This window comes from Neovison vison, chromosome 7 (assembly GCF_020171115.1).
Source record: "Neovison vison isolate M4711 chromosome 7, ASM_NN_V1, whole genome shotgun sequence".
NCBI classification, from domain to species: domain Eukaryota; kingdom Metazoa; phylum Chordata; class Mammalia; order Carnivora; family Mustelidae; genus Neogale; species Neogale vison.
Window position 1 is genome coordinate 154,579,580 of NC_058097.1, and position 16,852 is coordinate 154,596,431.

The 16,852-nt window shown below is 46.4% G+C and overlaps 3 protein-coding genes across 8 annotated transcripts in view; 2 read left to right on the forward strand and 1 right to left on the reverse strand.

Annotated features, from left to right (window-relative positions):
• The first annotated feature begins 4,360 nt into the window (after nt 1-4,360).
• On the forward strand, nt 4,361-5,353 carry LOC122914246 (olfactory receptor 52W1). The gene has a single exon (XM_044260877.1). The coding sequence runs from the start codon at nt 4,361-4,363 to the stop codon at nt 5,351-5,353; it is 993 nt and encodes a 330-aa protein (XP_044116812.1).
• Nucleotides 5,354-6,965: 1,612 nt separating this feature from the next.
• The window catches only part of FHIP1B (FHF complex subunit HOOK interacting protein 1B), a 55,405-nt gene continuing 45,518 nt past the window's right edge, over nt 6,966-16,852 (reverse strand). For 5 of the 6 annotated variants that reach the window (XM_044258706.1, XM_044258707.1, XM_044258711.1 and 2 more), the window contains exon 12: nt 6,966-15,672. In XM_044258706.1, coding sequence (XP_044114641.1) covers nt 15,311-15,672 — 362 coding nt within the window. In that variant the 3' untranslated portion in view covers nt 6,966-15,310. The remainder of the gene's footprint in view (nt 15,673-16,852) is intronic. The other variant, XR_006385664.1, reaches the window with a different exon arrangement.
• C7H11orf42 (chromosome 7 C11orf42 homolog) lies at nt 10,253-14,830 on the forward strand. Its single transcript, XM_044258713.1, has 3 exons — nt 10,253-10,324; nt 13,628-14,426; nt 14,700-14,830. The coding sequence occupies exons 1-3, from the start codon at nt 10,253-10,255 to the stop codon at nt 14,828-14,830; spliced, it is 1,002 nt and encodes a 333-aa protein (XP_044114648.1).

The window sequence follows — 16,852 nt, forward strand, 5'->3', positions numbered from 1 at the left end:
TTGTTCCAACGACACACTGGAGTACTGAGTATAATGAGAATTTCATGTTCTCTTATGTACGATTATTCCCTCTGCCAGGAACTAGGTGAGTGCACAAAAGTGCATTCAAAACTGCTGAACACAGCAGCAAAGGATAATCCAACATGCATACACACCTGAAACATCTATCACCACACTTAGGTTATAAACCACATCATCCATATCTAGTTTACAACATTCCTCCCAACTTCAGATTGCAGTAGTCCCCTGCTGTCTCCAAGTTATACATTCCAAGGCCCCAGTGGATGACTGAAACCTTGGATAGTACCAAACCCTAAGTACACAGCCACATCTCAGAGATACTGCCGATTCAGTTCCAGACCACTGCAATAATGCAAATAGAGCAATAAAGCAAGTCAAATGAATTTTTGTTTCCCAGTGCATGTCAAGGTTATGTTTATACAATACTGTAGCCTATTAATTGTGCAATGCCATTATGTCTAAAAAAGACATGTGAGTATTATAATTTAAAAACTATTGCTGGTGGGGTGCCTGGGTGGCTCAGTCAGTTAAGTGGCTGCCTTTGGCTCAGGTCACGATCCCAGGGTCCTGGGATAGAGCCCTACATCAGGCTCCCTGCTCTGCCGAGAACCTGCTTCTCCCCTCTCCCCCTGCCTGCTGTTCTGCCTACTTGTGCTATCTGTCAAATAAATAAATAAAATATTTAAAATATATATAAACAGTGAATATTGGAACACTGAAAAAATTAAATTAAATTTAAAAAAAAGAAAGAAAGAAAAGTAGCTCAGCATTTCCTCAAAGGAACATAAAGTTTAACATACAACCCAGCAGTTCTACTCCGAAGTACATACTCACAAGAACTGAAAACGAATGTCCACATAAAAACTTCTACACGAATGTTTAGCAATAGTGTTTATAATGGTCAAAAGAATGAAAACCATCCAAATGTCTATCAAATGATGAATGGATAAATCAAAGGTGGTATACCCATAAAGTGGAAGGGTATCCCACAGTAAAAAGTAATGAAGTACTGAGACATATCACATCATGGATGAACCTGAAAACACTATGCTAAATGAAAGAGACACAAAGGTTATATATTGTATTATTCCATTTATATGAAGTGTATAAATGTAAAGTTATACATAGAGGTAAATTTATAGAGAGAGAAAGTAGCTTAGTATCTTCCAGGGGCTGGGAGAAAGGGAGTGACTGCTGATAAATACAGGGCTTTATTTTGGACAGAGGGAGAGAGGGTTGAAGTAATGGAAATGTTCTAAAATTAGGACATGGTGATGGTTGTTCAACTCTATGGATATGCTAAAAACACTGATTTGTATACATTGCCCAGGTGAAATTTGTGGTGTGTGAATTACATCTCAATAAATACAGTATAAATAAAAAATACATAAATAAATTCAATTTAATTAAGATAATAAAAATAAATAAAAACTATTTCTAGGGACGCCTGGGTGCCTAAGTCAGTTATGCATCTGACTCTTGATTTGGGCTCAGGTCATGATCTCGGGGTCACAAGATCGAGCCCCCATGTCCAGCTCTGCACCCAGCAGGGAGTCTGCTTGAGATTCTCTCCCTCTCCCCCCAATCCCTCCCCTAGCTCGAGCCGTCTCTCTCTAAAATAAATAAATCAATCTTTGAAAATCTGATTGCTAATGCTAACCATCACCTGAGCTTTCAGTGAGTTGTAATCACTGATCACAGAGCAACACGACAAATATAATAATAATGAGAAGGTTTTAATTACAGCGAGATTTACCAAAATGGGACACAGACACGAGGTGAACAAGTGCTGTTGGGGAAATGGCAGCAATGGGCTTGCTAGAAGCAGGGTTGCCACAAATGTTCAATTTATAAAAAACGCATGATCTGTGAAACGCAATCAAAAGAGGTATGCCCATACTGTGTCTTCCTATACAGACATGCCTATGATAAAGTGTAATATATTAATTGGGCATAGCAAGAGTCTAACCGTAACTGGTAATAAGAATAATTGTAACAATATGCTGTAATAAAAGTTATGTGAACACGGTCTCTCTTTCAAAATACCTTACCGCATTGTACTCACCCTGCTTCCTGGGACGATATGAGAGCGTAAAATGCCTACGTGAGGACGCAGAGGGGAATGATGCAGCATTGTGATGTAGCATTAGGCTACGATTGACCTTCTGACGATTTGTCAGAAAGAGGATCATCTGCTTCCCCACAGTAGTTGAGGGCAGTGGGCGATTGGAACTGCAGAAGGGAAAGTGCAGGTAAGAGGAGACAGCTGTGGTCTCCCCTTCTATCGCTTCTCAATTATTCACCAGCTGCCTTTAACACTTCCACGAGGAAAACTCCAAGTCTTTTTCAAGGTAACGTGTCATATTTATTGGTGTATTTATGCACTATCTGACCAGTTAATGTATAAAACAGTGCCACCATTTTTACTGGGGTGCTATCCTTTTTTTTAAGTGTGTCACTGACGAAGTTTTTGAATGTCCCCTACTGTCACCTTTCCCACAAGCCCCATTTTTTTTACATTATCTTGCATGCTGGGGTGATTTTTAGGGTATGTGTCATTAGAGCAGAATTGTGCCCAGTGGACCTGTGGTTGATGGTGAGTAACTTTCTTTCTCATCTCCATAGATACCTAAGGCTCCTAAAACTGTTGGAGCCTCTGTCAGTCAGCAAATGCTGTCTGGCCAGCAGTACTTCACACAATTAAAAGCAGTAAGTAGTTACTCACAGACAAATATATGCCCGGCACTGGGATGAGCAGTGGAGATACTGGCTAATAAGAAGCACTGCTAGGGCATCTGGGTGGCTCAGTGGGTTAAGCCGCTGCCTTCGGCTCAGGTCATGATCTCAGGGTCCTGGGATCGAGTCCCACATCGGGCTCTCTGCTTAGCAGGGAGCCTGCTTCCTCCTCTCTCTCTCTGTCCCTACTTGTGATCTCTGTCTGTCAAATAAATAAATAAAATCTTTAAAAAAAAGAAGAAGAAGAAGAAGCACTGCTCGAGGTGGGGGGAGAGAGAGACAGAGAAAGAGAAGAGAGAGAAGTAATTACAATAGAGGAAACCGATGCTATTCCAGAGTATAGCAAGGTCTTCTCTCCAGACTTCAGGGAGTCAGCAAAGACCCCCCCACCCCAGAGGAAGTGTTCCTCTTTCCCAGGGATCTCTTCACTCCCATCCTACTTTCCTTGTCCCCCTCTCTGCCTCCTTACTCTACTTCCTGAGTTACCATGCTATCACACTGGGCAAGGAGGCAGCACAGGGAAGAGTTAATGTGGCACAGGTGGGAGGTGTATGGGCCCTGAGGGAAGCAGGCAGAACAGCCTCATAAAGGGCCCCATAGGCATTCATCAAAGTGAAGAAAAGCTGCCAACACACAGCGCTCGGGATCTTTCTTCAGTCAAGTCTTCTGCTGGTGCTTTCCTCATTCATTTATCCATTTAATGTTTATTTCTCTTCTGCTGTGAGTGAGATTCTGGGTAGAATCGGTTCTACTCACCCTACCTCCTCCAACATCAGAGATGTTTCTTCCACGTATGACTGCTACTCTGGGTTGTATACCCTTTCCTCCCTTTATGGCACCCCAGTATTAAGACTTTGGTGGGACTCCTTTCTGGATCATGAAGAAGGAAGGGAGACAGAGAAGTTCCCTTTTTTGCTGCCATCTCTCTTTTTCTGTTCCTTCCCAGGCCCAACTGCAACTCTCCACCCAGTGTTCAAAACCCAGCAAGTTTTCTCCTGTCACATCAGGCTTCCAGCTTCACTGCAGGTCCAATCTTCCTCTTCCTGTTTCTCTTTTTCTCTCTACTCATCTTCTCTGAGGGTTGATGCCCGGAATGTTAAAGCTGGACAATACTATAATCACGTGTCCACCTCCAGTGTGGAGCTGAGGAAGCTGAGGCCCAAGAGCTCTGCCTAAGGATACACATTCGAGGACAGTGCAGCCTGGGGCCTGATCCCCAACAGGCTCTGGCTTTCCCCCACCTTACAGAGACTGAGACGGACTCTACTTTGGATCCTGAGAAAGAAAAACTTGCATCTCAGCCCCGGCTCTCAGGTGACCTCCAGCTATAGCAGCCCCTGCAACAGGGAGGCTCTCCTTTCTCAATATCAGTGTCTCCCCATTTCTCCCCCTACAACACTCATGGGCTTTCAGGCATGAAGGATTCTCCCATTCAAGCTGGGGTAGTGACCTTGATTATCCATCCAAAAACCTTAACCTAAGGTTATAACCCTGTGATCCCCCAATGCTGCACTACCCCTACATGTATCCCATGGATGGGTCTGTGCCACTGTGACTCCCTCCAAAATCTCCCCATCTCTTCCCTATCAGGAGTCATGCCCCCATGAGCCCTAAAGCCTTGCCCCCCCACAGGATGGTAGAAGGTCCACATCCCAACTCCACCTTCCCACGCCCGACCTTCTTCATACTGACTGGCATTCCAGGACTAGGGGGTGCCCAGGCCTGGTTGACACTGGTCTTTGGGCCCATGTATTTGCTGGCCCTGCTGGGCAATGGAACACTGCTGGCATTGGTGCAGATGGATTCCACACTGCAGCAGCCCATGTTTCTACTCCTGGCCACACTGGCAGCTACAGACCTGGGCTTAGCTACATCTATAGCCCCGGGGTTGCTTGCTGTGCTGTGGCTTGGGCCCCGGCCTGTGCCATACGGTGCCTGCCTGGCCCAGATGTTCTTTGTCCACGCATTGACTGCTGTGGAATCTGGCGTGCTGTTGGCCATGGCCTATGATCGTGCTGTGGCAGTAGGGCGTCCACTGCATTATCCTCTCCTAGTCACCAAAACCCGTGTAGGCTATGCAGCACTGGCACTGGCACTGAAAGCTGTGGCTATTGTTGTGCCTTTCCCTCTGCTTGTGGCACGATTTGAGCACTTCCGAGCTAAGACCATTGGCCATGCGTACTGTGCACACATGGCGGTGGTAGAGCTGGTGGTGGGTGACACGCGGGCCAACAATTTGTATGGGCTGGCACTTTCACTGGCCGTGTCAGGTATAGATATCCTGGGCATCACTGCCTCTTACGGGCTCATTGCCCACGCTGTACTGCGACTGCCTACCCGGGAGGCCCGGGCCAAGGCCTTTGGCACATGTAGTTCCCACATCTGTGTCATTCTGGCCTTCTATGTACCTGGTCTCTTCTCTTACCTCACACATCGCTTTGGTCGTCACACTGTCCCAAAGCCTGTGCACATTCTTCTCTCTAACATCTATTTGCTGCTGCCACCTGCCCTCAACCCACTCATCTATGGGGTCCGCACCAAGCAAATCAGAGACCAGCTCCTGGAAATCTTCACCATCAGAAAAAGCCAGTTGTAAGAGAAAACAGTGGAGTCTGCTGTGGAGAGGGGATATACAGAAGAGAGTCTAGGGCCTGGAGCTGTGAATTATGTCAGCTTTGTCCCACTGTCTACATATGACTGTGATAACCACTGAACAAATATTTGCTATTAAGTCTCTACTATGTATAACCCCTAGCATATGCAGGCTTTGGCCTATCCATGTATCTTGCTTGGGAGGCAGGAGGCAGAGGGCTACATGTTACTATGCAGGAAAATAAGATCAGGAATTACCATTGTTCATAGTACACAAGATTTAACTTAATGAAAACTCTCCTCTCCCCGCCGCCATCATTTTTACCTAAGTCTCCCCATGTTTCCACACAAAAGCTCCTCTACAGAGGCTAGACCTAGGGGTCTTGGGAAGAGTGATGCTGCCTCAGGAGGCAAGTGTTTGGGTCCTTGCCTGGGATCACAGCCCTCTCCACTTCTGGATCCAGATTCTATTTTCAGCCTCTCCTTAGGGAAAGTTACAGGCTCATTCCCCACATTCTGAGAATCTGGATAATGTGCCCAGATGGGGGTCCCAAATTTGGCCAGCATATTGATGTTTACCATTCCCAGTCCAGAGAGTCCTCTTGATCTTGCATAATTACTAACCCCCCACTCTCCTGTCAATATCTCAAGAATTAATTGCTAAAACTTCTCTTCCTGGGCCTACAGCCATAGGGGTCAGAGGTCCAGCTGAAAGAAATTTTGATATCCTGGGAAATAAGCACTTCACCTGATTGTCTGAAGTCCAGTTACTATGGTCTCTTACCAGTTTGCTCTTCTCTGCATCCTCAGTCAAGAACACTGAATTCCTAAATAAAATCCACATTAGCACCCCCATTTGGCCTGGTCAGCATCACTAGATGTACATGATGTTGGTGCAACATGATTAAATAGGAGTATTTTGTACCGCTGTGGCTAGCAGAGAACAGAGGTATTACACAGGAAGTGTCATGGTATTGCCCAACAGGTGGCTGACTTTCAGTTAAGACTCTGCACTGGAAGGGACACTGTGCAAAAGATCTTTTACACCAGCCAAGAATGAATATAATCTCAGGCAAAAGGCAGGGATTCACCATTAGAAGGTTGGAGAAAGCTACAGGCTGCACAGGCAGACCCAAGCTCTCCGGGAAAACGATCATAACCACAGGTACTGGAGTCAGCCATGAAGACCTAAAGGCAAGTGCAGGGCTGACCGCTCAGCAGATAGCTGCACCAAACATCATGGAATACCACACAGCAGAGGAGGCTGCAGATCTGAAAAAGCAGGTGATATCCTCTCCAGGGCCACGTGATGTCTTACCAGGTCCTCATTAACAAGGAGCTGAAGAGATAGTGCAGAAGTTCTGCATGATTTTCAGAGGTGTTGCCACACTGAGGAGATCTACAGTTGTCCTTGAGTGTGGGATCACTCATTCTCAAGACTAATCTTTTTCATGAGGTTGAGTTAAAAAAAACTCCTCAGGCAACAATTTTGTGAATAATTGTGACAAAATCCCAATCCTAATTGGTCATGAGTCTTTAAGATGTTCATATTCTCTTAGGGATTCCTCTTTAATAAATCTATCCTAACAAAATAATTAGAGATATAAACAAAGATGTATGCAGTAAGATATTTATTACAACATTATTATAAAGAAATGTATATGTGATGTCCTGTGTCACACATACACACACGCACATTTTTTGCCTTTCCCCTCTAGTACATGAAAAGGGAAATCCTATGCAGTCAATGTTCATAAGCAATGAATTCTGTCACCTTCCCACCACAGGAAACCTCTTGTCTAAGGCACCTTCATTCCCTGGTTGTGCACAGCTCCCCAAGGCAGCTGAATTCCAAAGTTGTGCATTGCCCACTGCAAGAACCTTCTTTCTTCAAGCCAAATTCCACCCTCTTGGACATTAGTTATTTTGTTTTAGATTGAGATCACACACCTACCATGTGATGTGTTTAGAAGACTACCAGCGCTCCCTTACTCCTCACAACAACCTGAGAGTAATCCTATAATCCCTTATCCACAGTTCCAAAATAAAAAAATCTCTGAAGAAACAATATTTTTTGTTATAACTTTGGTCCAAAACCTAACCTAAAACATCACAATGGTATTTACAGTATTTATTTATCTCACTTGGTGTGAATAGTCATACATTTAGGTTCAGAAATATTGATGTGTTCGATTATAGGGCACTGCCCTAAACCTCTCTGGGGTACTCCTTTATATAGGATAAAGGCACTATATTCCCTTCCTAAAATTCTGACATCCAAAACACATCTATCCCTAAAGGTTTCAAGTAAGGGATTAGGGCCTTGTACAGTTATCCCTGTAGCCTAAGAGAAGTGAAGAGACTTGTTAGGGCTCTTTATCCCTCCAAAAGTTCTATCAACATTATTCTATAGTACCCTGGAGGTTCTTGCAGAGAACCCCATGTTCCCTAAATAACAGCCCCTGCCTGTTTTGTTCCTCTCATGTTCTTTAGTCCAGTCACCACTCAGATATGTTGCAGATGATCTGTCCACGGAAACCCCAGAATGTGCCACACTGGAGATAACCCAGTGAGCAGGCTATAGCCCAAACAGCCCAGCCCTTAGGCTCATCAACTCCATCCAGAACTCAGTTGTCATCTGTTTTCCTTCAGCAACTTTCAATCCTCAGACTCTATGAACCAAAGGGAAAGACAGTCTCTTAATGTCAGGGTAGGGCAATGTGGAATGTAGGGAGCTTAAAGAATCATGATCATCACCAAAAGAGGTGATGATATGGGCTTCTGCCTGAGAAGTTCATCTATACCCAATTTCCCTCTCTTAGCCTCCTCTATGAAAATCTGAAAAAGAGATCCTCTTCACATTTCACAAATAGCCCATCATCCCTGTCCCTACCCCATCCCATCCACCCTCTTCTCATTCTGGAATCCCCTTAGGATATGGATGTACATCATCCCCTACCCATGTTTATCAGTAACTTTCATATCTGTACCTCTGAATTTCTGCCTCCTTGCACTGTCTGTTTTGTCCCATGTCTGTGTCCCTTGTCCTGGTGTCTGTCTCTCTGCTGTCTACCTCATTTAGGATTCCTTTCTGGAGGGAACAGAAGTGCCAACCATACTACATCAGATGACCTCTCCTGGTGTAGGGCTAGGAGGGCACTAGAGGAAGAAATTTGGTTTTGCCTGCCCTGACAAGAAGCTTGGGGTTTCTGGTTTGGCTATTGCAGCTCTCTTATGCGACCTGCTTCCTTTTCACTGAATGACTTTGCACATCCACTGAGCAGGCGCCCTCCCACCATACACTCAGGAGAACAGAAGGGATACAGTAATTTCTTCCTTTACCAAAAAGAACTACCATTCAAATTCTAGTTTAAAAAAGCTGGATTTGAATCCCAGACTGCCATTAACTCACTATATCCCTTGCACTAATCTACTTAACCTCTCTGAGTGTGTTAATTCACTTATAAAATGAGGAAATAATAGTATCTACTTCAAGAAGTTACTAAAAGGATTAACTAGGATAATGGATTCAAAGTGTTTGGTACAGCCCCTAGCACACAGGACTTCAATAAATATCTGATTTCAGTTCCTCTCCTGGAGCAATCCCATGCTCACTGTCAAATCTTTGCTTAAACACCCAGCACCCATACCATTAGCTCTGGCTAGAGAGACTTACCCTGCCCTGAGGCCAGTTACATCATGTAGGACCATTCCTTGTGCCTCATACTCATACCACCTCAGCCAGCTCAGACGATGGCCAACTTCATGGGACAGCCCTACATGCTGGGCCAGGATAGGAAAGGATGCTCCCCATACAGAAGTGGTCTTCCTAGGAACACAGGAGACTCTCCAGAGGACTCAACAGAAGACTCTTTAGACAGATAAGAGGCAGAATGGAAGCTACTAGAAAGGCTCCACAGAGTGGCTCTTCCCCAAGGATAAACCACTGTTCTCCAGCAAACACCAGGTTGAGATCTCTGAACAGAGACACAAAGGGAAATCACACATAGATTAGGGCTGCAGCAGGAGAGAGCCAGCTACACGCAGATCAGCCTAGGTCAGGGAGTGGTACATAAAAAAAAATTTTCCTCAAATTTACCTGGGTAATTCTGGCTTCCTAAAAGTCCTCTCCAGTTACTAAGGCAACATTACCCGATTAGTTTCTTATCCTCCACACTGCCACCACTCATATGGCACCCTCCTACGCACACACCTGGTTTTCATTGCAACTGTAACCCACTCATTAATAATGTGTTTCAAGTTAGGCTGCACATCAGAACTGCCTGAGGAGCTTTTAGAAATCCTGATGCCTAGGCATACTCCAGACCAATTAAATCAGAATCCCTGGGGGTAGGATCCAGGTATCTATAGTTTTAAAAGCTCCCAGGTAATTCCAAAGTATGGCCAATGTTGAGAATTACTGCTTGTTTCTCAGTCTAAGTCCTGTTTTATACTTCTCCCATGTCCTTCAGGACCCTTACCTAACCTCACAAAGAAGTCATCATCAGCTGATAATACAGCACAGCAAATTGCTTCAGGAGGCTGCTGAAGGGGGAAGCCTGATTCCGTTTCCTTAAAGAACTCAGAGCAAGAAGTACAAGCATACACACACACATGCACTCACACAAGCACACACATATACAAGTCCACCCAAACACACCTGCATTCTTCTCCCCTAAGGAAGAGAATGAGTAAGTCACTCAAGAGCCTGGACTCGGGCTGTGGGCATAGTGAGGCTAGTAGAGTGACTGTCCTCGCCCCACCCAAGGCCCCATTATCTCCAGGACCTCTATGACCTCATGTTGTAGTAGGTCAAAGCCTAAGGCCTGGGGCCTCACCTCCCTGGGCAGCTTGGGGTTCCTGCAGCAGCCACTGCCCTGCCTAACCCCTCTCACACCCCACCATGTTGGTTGGTACCCCCCACCTGCTGACACTGGATGAAGCTGATGCCACCTGGACCCTCATCAAGGATAAAGTAAGAGGGCTAAAAAGAAAGTAAGAAAGTGTGACCTAGATGGGTCTGAGCAATTTATGAGTAGGAAGACAATTCCTTGAAAGGCAATAGGAATCGATGAAAATAGTAACAAGTGCTAAGTCAGGGCAGGACTTAGGAGATCAGGAAGGCCTCCTGGAGAAAGTGACATTCTAGCTAGGCAAGTAGATATTATTCTCATGTAGAGGGAAAAGGAATGCCTGACTCATAAATGGTGCTTAATAAACACCTAAATGAGTTAATGAGCAGGTGGGTGGGTGGGTAAGTGAACAGTGTCCTAATTAAAGGTATAGCATATGCAAAAGCCAAGAGGAAAAAGAAAAATGCATATTTGCAAACTGCAAATAGTCCTTTAGAGCAGAATTCAAATGAGTAGTAGTGAAAATGAGGTCAAAGACGTCCAAGGGCCGATCACAAAGGGCCCTTTAAACTTTCTAAAGGAACTTCAATCTCTTCACAGATACCTCCTTCACCTTTAGCTTCTACAGAATGGGAAATTTGGGTTTTGAGCAAAATATGTAGATTTTCAGGAGCAGGCAGAGGATCAGCTGTATCTAGCTGCAGGTACCCAACAAATCTCATCAAATCCAGATGGCTACAATTGCTGAATTTGGAGAATTTGGGGATCAGGTTCCAGTTATGTGATCTGAAGGACAGTGAATTTCAAGCGCTCATAGAAGGCAGCCCACCAATTTTAAAACAACCATCTTAAAGTAGTGCCTGCCAGACTCAAAGCAGCCTTAATAGCATGGGGCTCCCATCTGAAATGGAGCAGGAGCTCAACACAAAGGTCAGCCTCCCAGGGAAGTAGAAATAGGAGAGTCGAGGCCTTCTGAAGTATATGGCTTCAGCAATGTAAAAGGTTGGTCTGGACAAGATCAAGCAGTTTATTAGAATGAAAGTAAATATGATCATCAACTAGTGGAAAACTACACTATCTCTCAGCATCAGAAAATTTCCCTATTCAAATGGAAAACTGTCAGGAAAGGCAAGGTAATGATTCAGGATAAATCACCGGTGGTACGTGGCAAATTCAAGGAGCAGGACACCTCTGAGTGACCTGGTTTCCTCTCTCCAGAACTGCTGAGAGTTTATTGGGTACTTTGTAATACACAGAGCTAACCAAAACATGGCTCAAAAGCTCCTCATTCAGCTCAAACCAGCCAAGGTACCCTCACTTTCCCAAGCTGCCCCTGGGAGATCTAAATTCCACAGAACTTTTACCCAGAAACAAAGCTGCAATGGGAACAACAGGTAGTGGTCTCAAATGGTGACTCTACCAAGAACAGTCACCCTAGCATGGAAATTTTATTTTCCCTAACTATTGGGGGCCTGAAGGATAAGAAAGAGGGCCTGATAACCCACCCACCCTAAGGCAAATTCATGTCTATATTCTGGGAAAAAGCCTCCAGGTACATTAGTGAGTCACCTCTTAGCAGACACGTGGACCATAAAAACCAGGTATTTGTCAAAATCCCATTAGAGAGTTACCTCCTGGGGACACTCCTATTTGCCTTATTTGTATAGGAACCTAGGGCACAAAGGAGCAACGAGGGTAGGATTCTGAAGTTATACTTGGTGACTGCTTTTTTCATCAGGGCACAGAGCATTCTATACAAAATGTCAACCCACCAGTGCTCTGCTGTCACCCCTGGGAAATCCAAAGGGACCTTCTTAGAGCCCTGTTCTTCAGCATGATTCCCCGACCAGAAGGAAAGTATTCCATGTCTCAATGAAGCACAGGAGAGGAAGATGGGAAATTCTTCCATGCACATTAAGAGCGCCATTTACTTCCTTGGCTAGGTGACAAGAGACAGTAGTCTTTAAGCTACTTCAGCTTGTTTTAAGTGCAGACACAACTCCATCAGTTAACTATCCCCCTCTTATGCTCTGCAGTCACACTTCTAAAACAGCTCTATGTAGCAAAAAAACCAGACTGGCCTTAAGGGATCACTGAAGAATTCAACCAGAAGACCAGCAAGGTGGGCAATGCCAGCAGCAGGGAGACAGATGTGTGGGAATTGAGGGCTGAGGAAGAGAAGTAGAACAAACAGAAAGGGGACCCAAAAGGGGAATTTTACATACTCCCGAGCAGAACAGAGAGCCAGAAGTCTCAGCCAGCAATATCTTTGATGAGTCGAGATCATTTCCTACATACAGTTATTAGAGAGGATTTTACAAGGTTTCCCAGGTAGTCATGAAGTTAAACTTCCCAGAACTGGATTGCCAAACCAAAAAAGGCAAGACAAGAAGAACAAAACCAAGAGGAATTAGAATCCCTAAAAGCATATTGGGGCCTGCATTACAAAGATGAGGCCTCAAATCCCTAAAAGAAGTACTCCCTACAGCCAGGGCAGAAGATGTTGAAGAATGGTCATTCCAAACCTATCTCTGTGTGCCCATTGTAGTGAATGACATCAACCACCTAACCAATCATCTGAGACTAATCCCACACGACTCCTTTTCCCACACTCCTTAATTAAGTTCTACTAATTCTATAACCTAAAGATCTTCCCCCATTATTTTAGTTCCCCCATTTATTTAGTTTAGAAAACCTCACCATGTTTTGCCTGCAGTAATACAATACTCTTAACTGATATTTCTCCCTCCTTATTTTGTCTTGCTGTTCAAAATTAACTTTCTAAAGCACCTCTCTGATCCTGTCCCTCCCACCCAGAGCCCTTCAAATGGCTTTCCATTACCCTCAGGATCAAATTTCTGTTACTTAGCACACTCAAGATCTTTCATAGTCTAGTTCCTGTGTGTCTGTCCCTCTTCAGACCTTATGTTTAAGTAGTGTGAAATAGTGTGTTCCTGAATGTGCCCTTCTTAGTTTCTAAGTTCCAGTTTTTTAAATGGCTGCATCCTTTCCCTGGATTGACCATCCTCCTACCTAATTCCTTCAAAATTCAAGTACTACCACCTAGAAACTAGAAATCCTCTGATCCCCTCCTATCAAAGACAAAAGCTGTTAAGTCACTTCTGGTCTCCTCCACACCTGGCTCTTTATTATTTTACTTAGCTGACTAACGTCTACATCTTCGTCTCCTCCATTAGACTCAGTTATGATAAGATGAGGTCGAAGTTTTATGCTTTTATGTATTCCCAGTATCCAGCAGGGTCTGGCAAATAGTAGACAGAACTAGACAGAACTAGGAAATAAGCAGGAAGCACGTTGTGGAGATGTAATTGCACAGTGAACAATGGGAGGGTCAATCTAGAATAGGCTACCAGGTAACTCCTGACCCTAACTCAGTCACTGACCTGTAAACTGGCCATCTGCAGGTCATCGAGGAGCGCTTCGGGCCCAATGTAGTGGCAGTACCTTTCCTGTCGGATGCAGCCTGCTATGACCTACTGGGTGTGCTAGTGAAGCAGTCCCGCCCAGCCCACACCCGCCTGGCTTTACCCGGTCGGCAGGGTCGGCGGGCACTACAACCAGTGGGGCCACTACCAAACCTCCTGGAGCAGGCAGGGTCCGAGGGTGCCTTTGCCCACTGCACTCGGGAATACTCACCAAATGGCCGAGCAGAGATAGCCTATGAAGAAATGCGACTTTTGGAAGGGCACCCCTGCCGGATCCGCCTGCACATGGGTGGACTGCGCAAGAAGGTGGCCTTCCTGCTGCTGCCACCAGGGCAGGTGAGCCTACAGCAAAATCTTCCCTGGCTCCGAAGCACCCACAGCATCTATGTCATCTACCAGGTCTTCTCCTGTTCCTGGCTGCAGCTGGGGCTGTTACCTACAGCCCGTGAGCCCCAGCTGCTCCGGTTACAACGGTCACTGCCTGTTGCCTTCTCCTGCCTCAAGTTTTCACTGCAGCCCAAAGGAGTGCTGGGACCACAGAAGCCTCTGACCAAAGATCCACTGCCCCATGGTGCCAACTGGGTCAGACCCAACCTCGGCATCATGCCACCTCTGGCCCTCACATCAGTTGCTGCCAATACCCCTGAAGCTGCTGATGTGCCCCCAACTGTCCCAGGCCCACCTACACCACCTCCTCAGGAAGGGCCGGAGGGCAGACCCACCAGATTCTCCTACAAGGGCCGAAACCCCTTCCGCAGGGGGCCCCAGATGTTGTCAGGTACTGCTAGGGGTTATGAAGCTGAAAGGGATGGGATTGGGTAAAGGGGGGAGGGCATGGGGAATATAGGAGTGTGTGCCCAGCAATGTGTGGGGAACCCCTAACTCCACACTGGATCCCGGTGACAGGGGATGGAGTGAGGGAGCCAGGGGCAATGAGGTGGAAGCATGGTCCTGGTGAGGGGGTGGGCACAGCATAGAGGGCCAGGGAGGGACCAGGGAGGCAGAAAAACCAGGGCATGAGTCAAGCTGTGACTATCCCCAACCCTGGCAGAGAACTGGCTCTTCAGCCCCCGCAGCCCCCCACCAGGAGTCCAGGGTGGGGGCCCCGGGGACCCCGACCGGCACTCCATGTCCCTGCCCCTGCTGCAGGGTCTGTCCTCAGAGTTCGACAGCGACGAATGAAGCTGAAGCGAGAAACACAGGGGGCAAGGCCCCCAAGATCTGGCATAGGGATACTGGTCCCCAATAAACATCAGCTGCTGCTGCCCAAAACCATCCTCGGCCCATGCTGCTTCTTCCTTCGGGGGCCGGAGGAGAGTCCCTACTTTTTCCCCTCGGCTCCATGACCCCCTCACCCATTAAGGGCAGCATAAGAAGACCCTGAAACCTTGGCACCAATGTCCTCACAAGAGACAAAGTACCCCTGACCTCCCCATTTATGTACAACCTTCCTGGGGCCGCAGCCCAGAAAAAAGGGTGGGAAAGAAGAATGAGCACAGAATAGAGATTTCCCTTTTATACATATTGCAACAAGTTCTCCATAAAACATTCATTGGAAATAAATTAAAAAGTCCTCTTGCCACTGCCTCGAAACATAAAAAGGAGCCTATAACCTGGCCCCAGCCCAGGCCATGTGAGGCCCTGATTGTCCATGGAAGAAAGTTAAGGATTGAGGGGCCCGAAGCCTGAGACAGGAGGGCCAGATCCCTCCTCTGAAGTATCCAACAAGAAAGGCGAGGTGACAGCGTGGGCTTGGGAAATGGCAGCCAATTCCTTGAGAAACTCAGGGAAAATGACTGCACAGTAGACCGCATTCTTGACTCGCAGAGCCTCACCTTGGCGCTCAGGGGCCCCACCCCGAGGGGGCAGAACCGGAGTTGAAGCCCCAGGGGAGCCCCCACCTAGGCCAAGTCCTGCGCCGTCTCTCCCAGGCTGAAGAACCAACTGTGCCGCCTGCCGGGCCCTGGTTGGACTGTGTGCATGCCGCAGGAGCAACTCCCCCAAGGACGGCCTCCGGCTCTTCACTGGGAATAAATGGGTATTGGGGATTGTGAAGGTACTGGGGTCAGGCACACTCTCTCAGTCTGAGAGAGATGCCCCCCTCCCTGGGTTCACGAACATCTCAACTATGACTCTAAAACCAAAATGCTGCCTGCCCAGCCTTCTTCCCTCTATCCAGCCTCCCCACCCAGTCAACCATCACCCTCAGTCTTCTCAGTCAACACTTCAGCTACTTCATTCTCATCCAAGACCTTCTCCATGACCTCTCACCCTGAGGGACTCTCTTACTCCTCCTCCCTTTCCAACTACCACTAAGCTGTCTCCGCAGTCCTTAACATACCCTTACATTATGCTCCTACACTGGAGCCAACCACTTCCACTTTCCCTCTGCCTGTCTATAACACATGACCCACATCCCCTGCTCCTTCCACACCCACAGGGCCATATATGCAACAATTATTCATGGGCTTTACCACATGTCCCATACCCTACTACCCTTCCAAAATCTGTTCTCCTGTGCCACCACTCCACCTACCACCAGTCCCTCTCTTATATACACCAAAGCCATCCTTTTACCTCACATCAGCTTAGACAACTTCACATGGCCAAATTTACCTCAGCTTAGACTCAAATGAACCATTTAAAATAGTGCCCTATCTCTTCTAATTTTCTTCCTCGATTACTGGTTCTGGATCTTTGCACAATATTTAGGGCCTAGCCTCTAGGGATCTAGAGTCTGTATCATGCTATGGTTCTCATTCTCTATCTCAAACACTGGCTACAGAAATATGCTACACAGATTTACTAAATATGGCATTCAGAACCCTTCACAACCAGGCTCACATGCCCCTTCCAACCCTTTCTCCAAACTTTTTACACCCTCTCCTGCTTTTGTACCCACACCTATCTATTCTTCCTGAAAACTTCAACCCTCTTTTTCATGCTTCTGTAGCCCTCTATGCCTTAATTTTACTCTCCCCACTGTTTTCATTAGCCCCTTGGCCTAATCTCATTATCCCCACCCCCTGAGAAACCACCTCTGATTTGCCCCCCACTGACTTCCCATTTCACCACCTTTATCACACTATATTGTAAGAACTTGTGTTCATGTCTTCCATCTCATAGAGAAATCTATGAGCTCAAGGGCTTAATCCCTTAAGTGAACACAGGACCACAACTATGGAAATAAGACACAGTCACAGT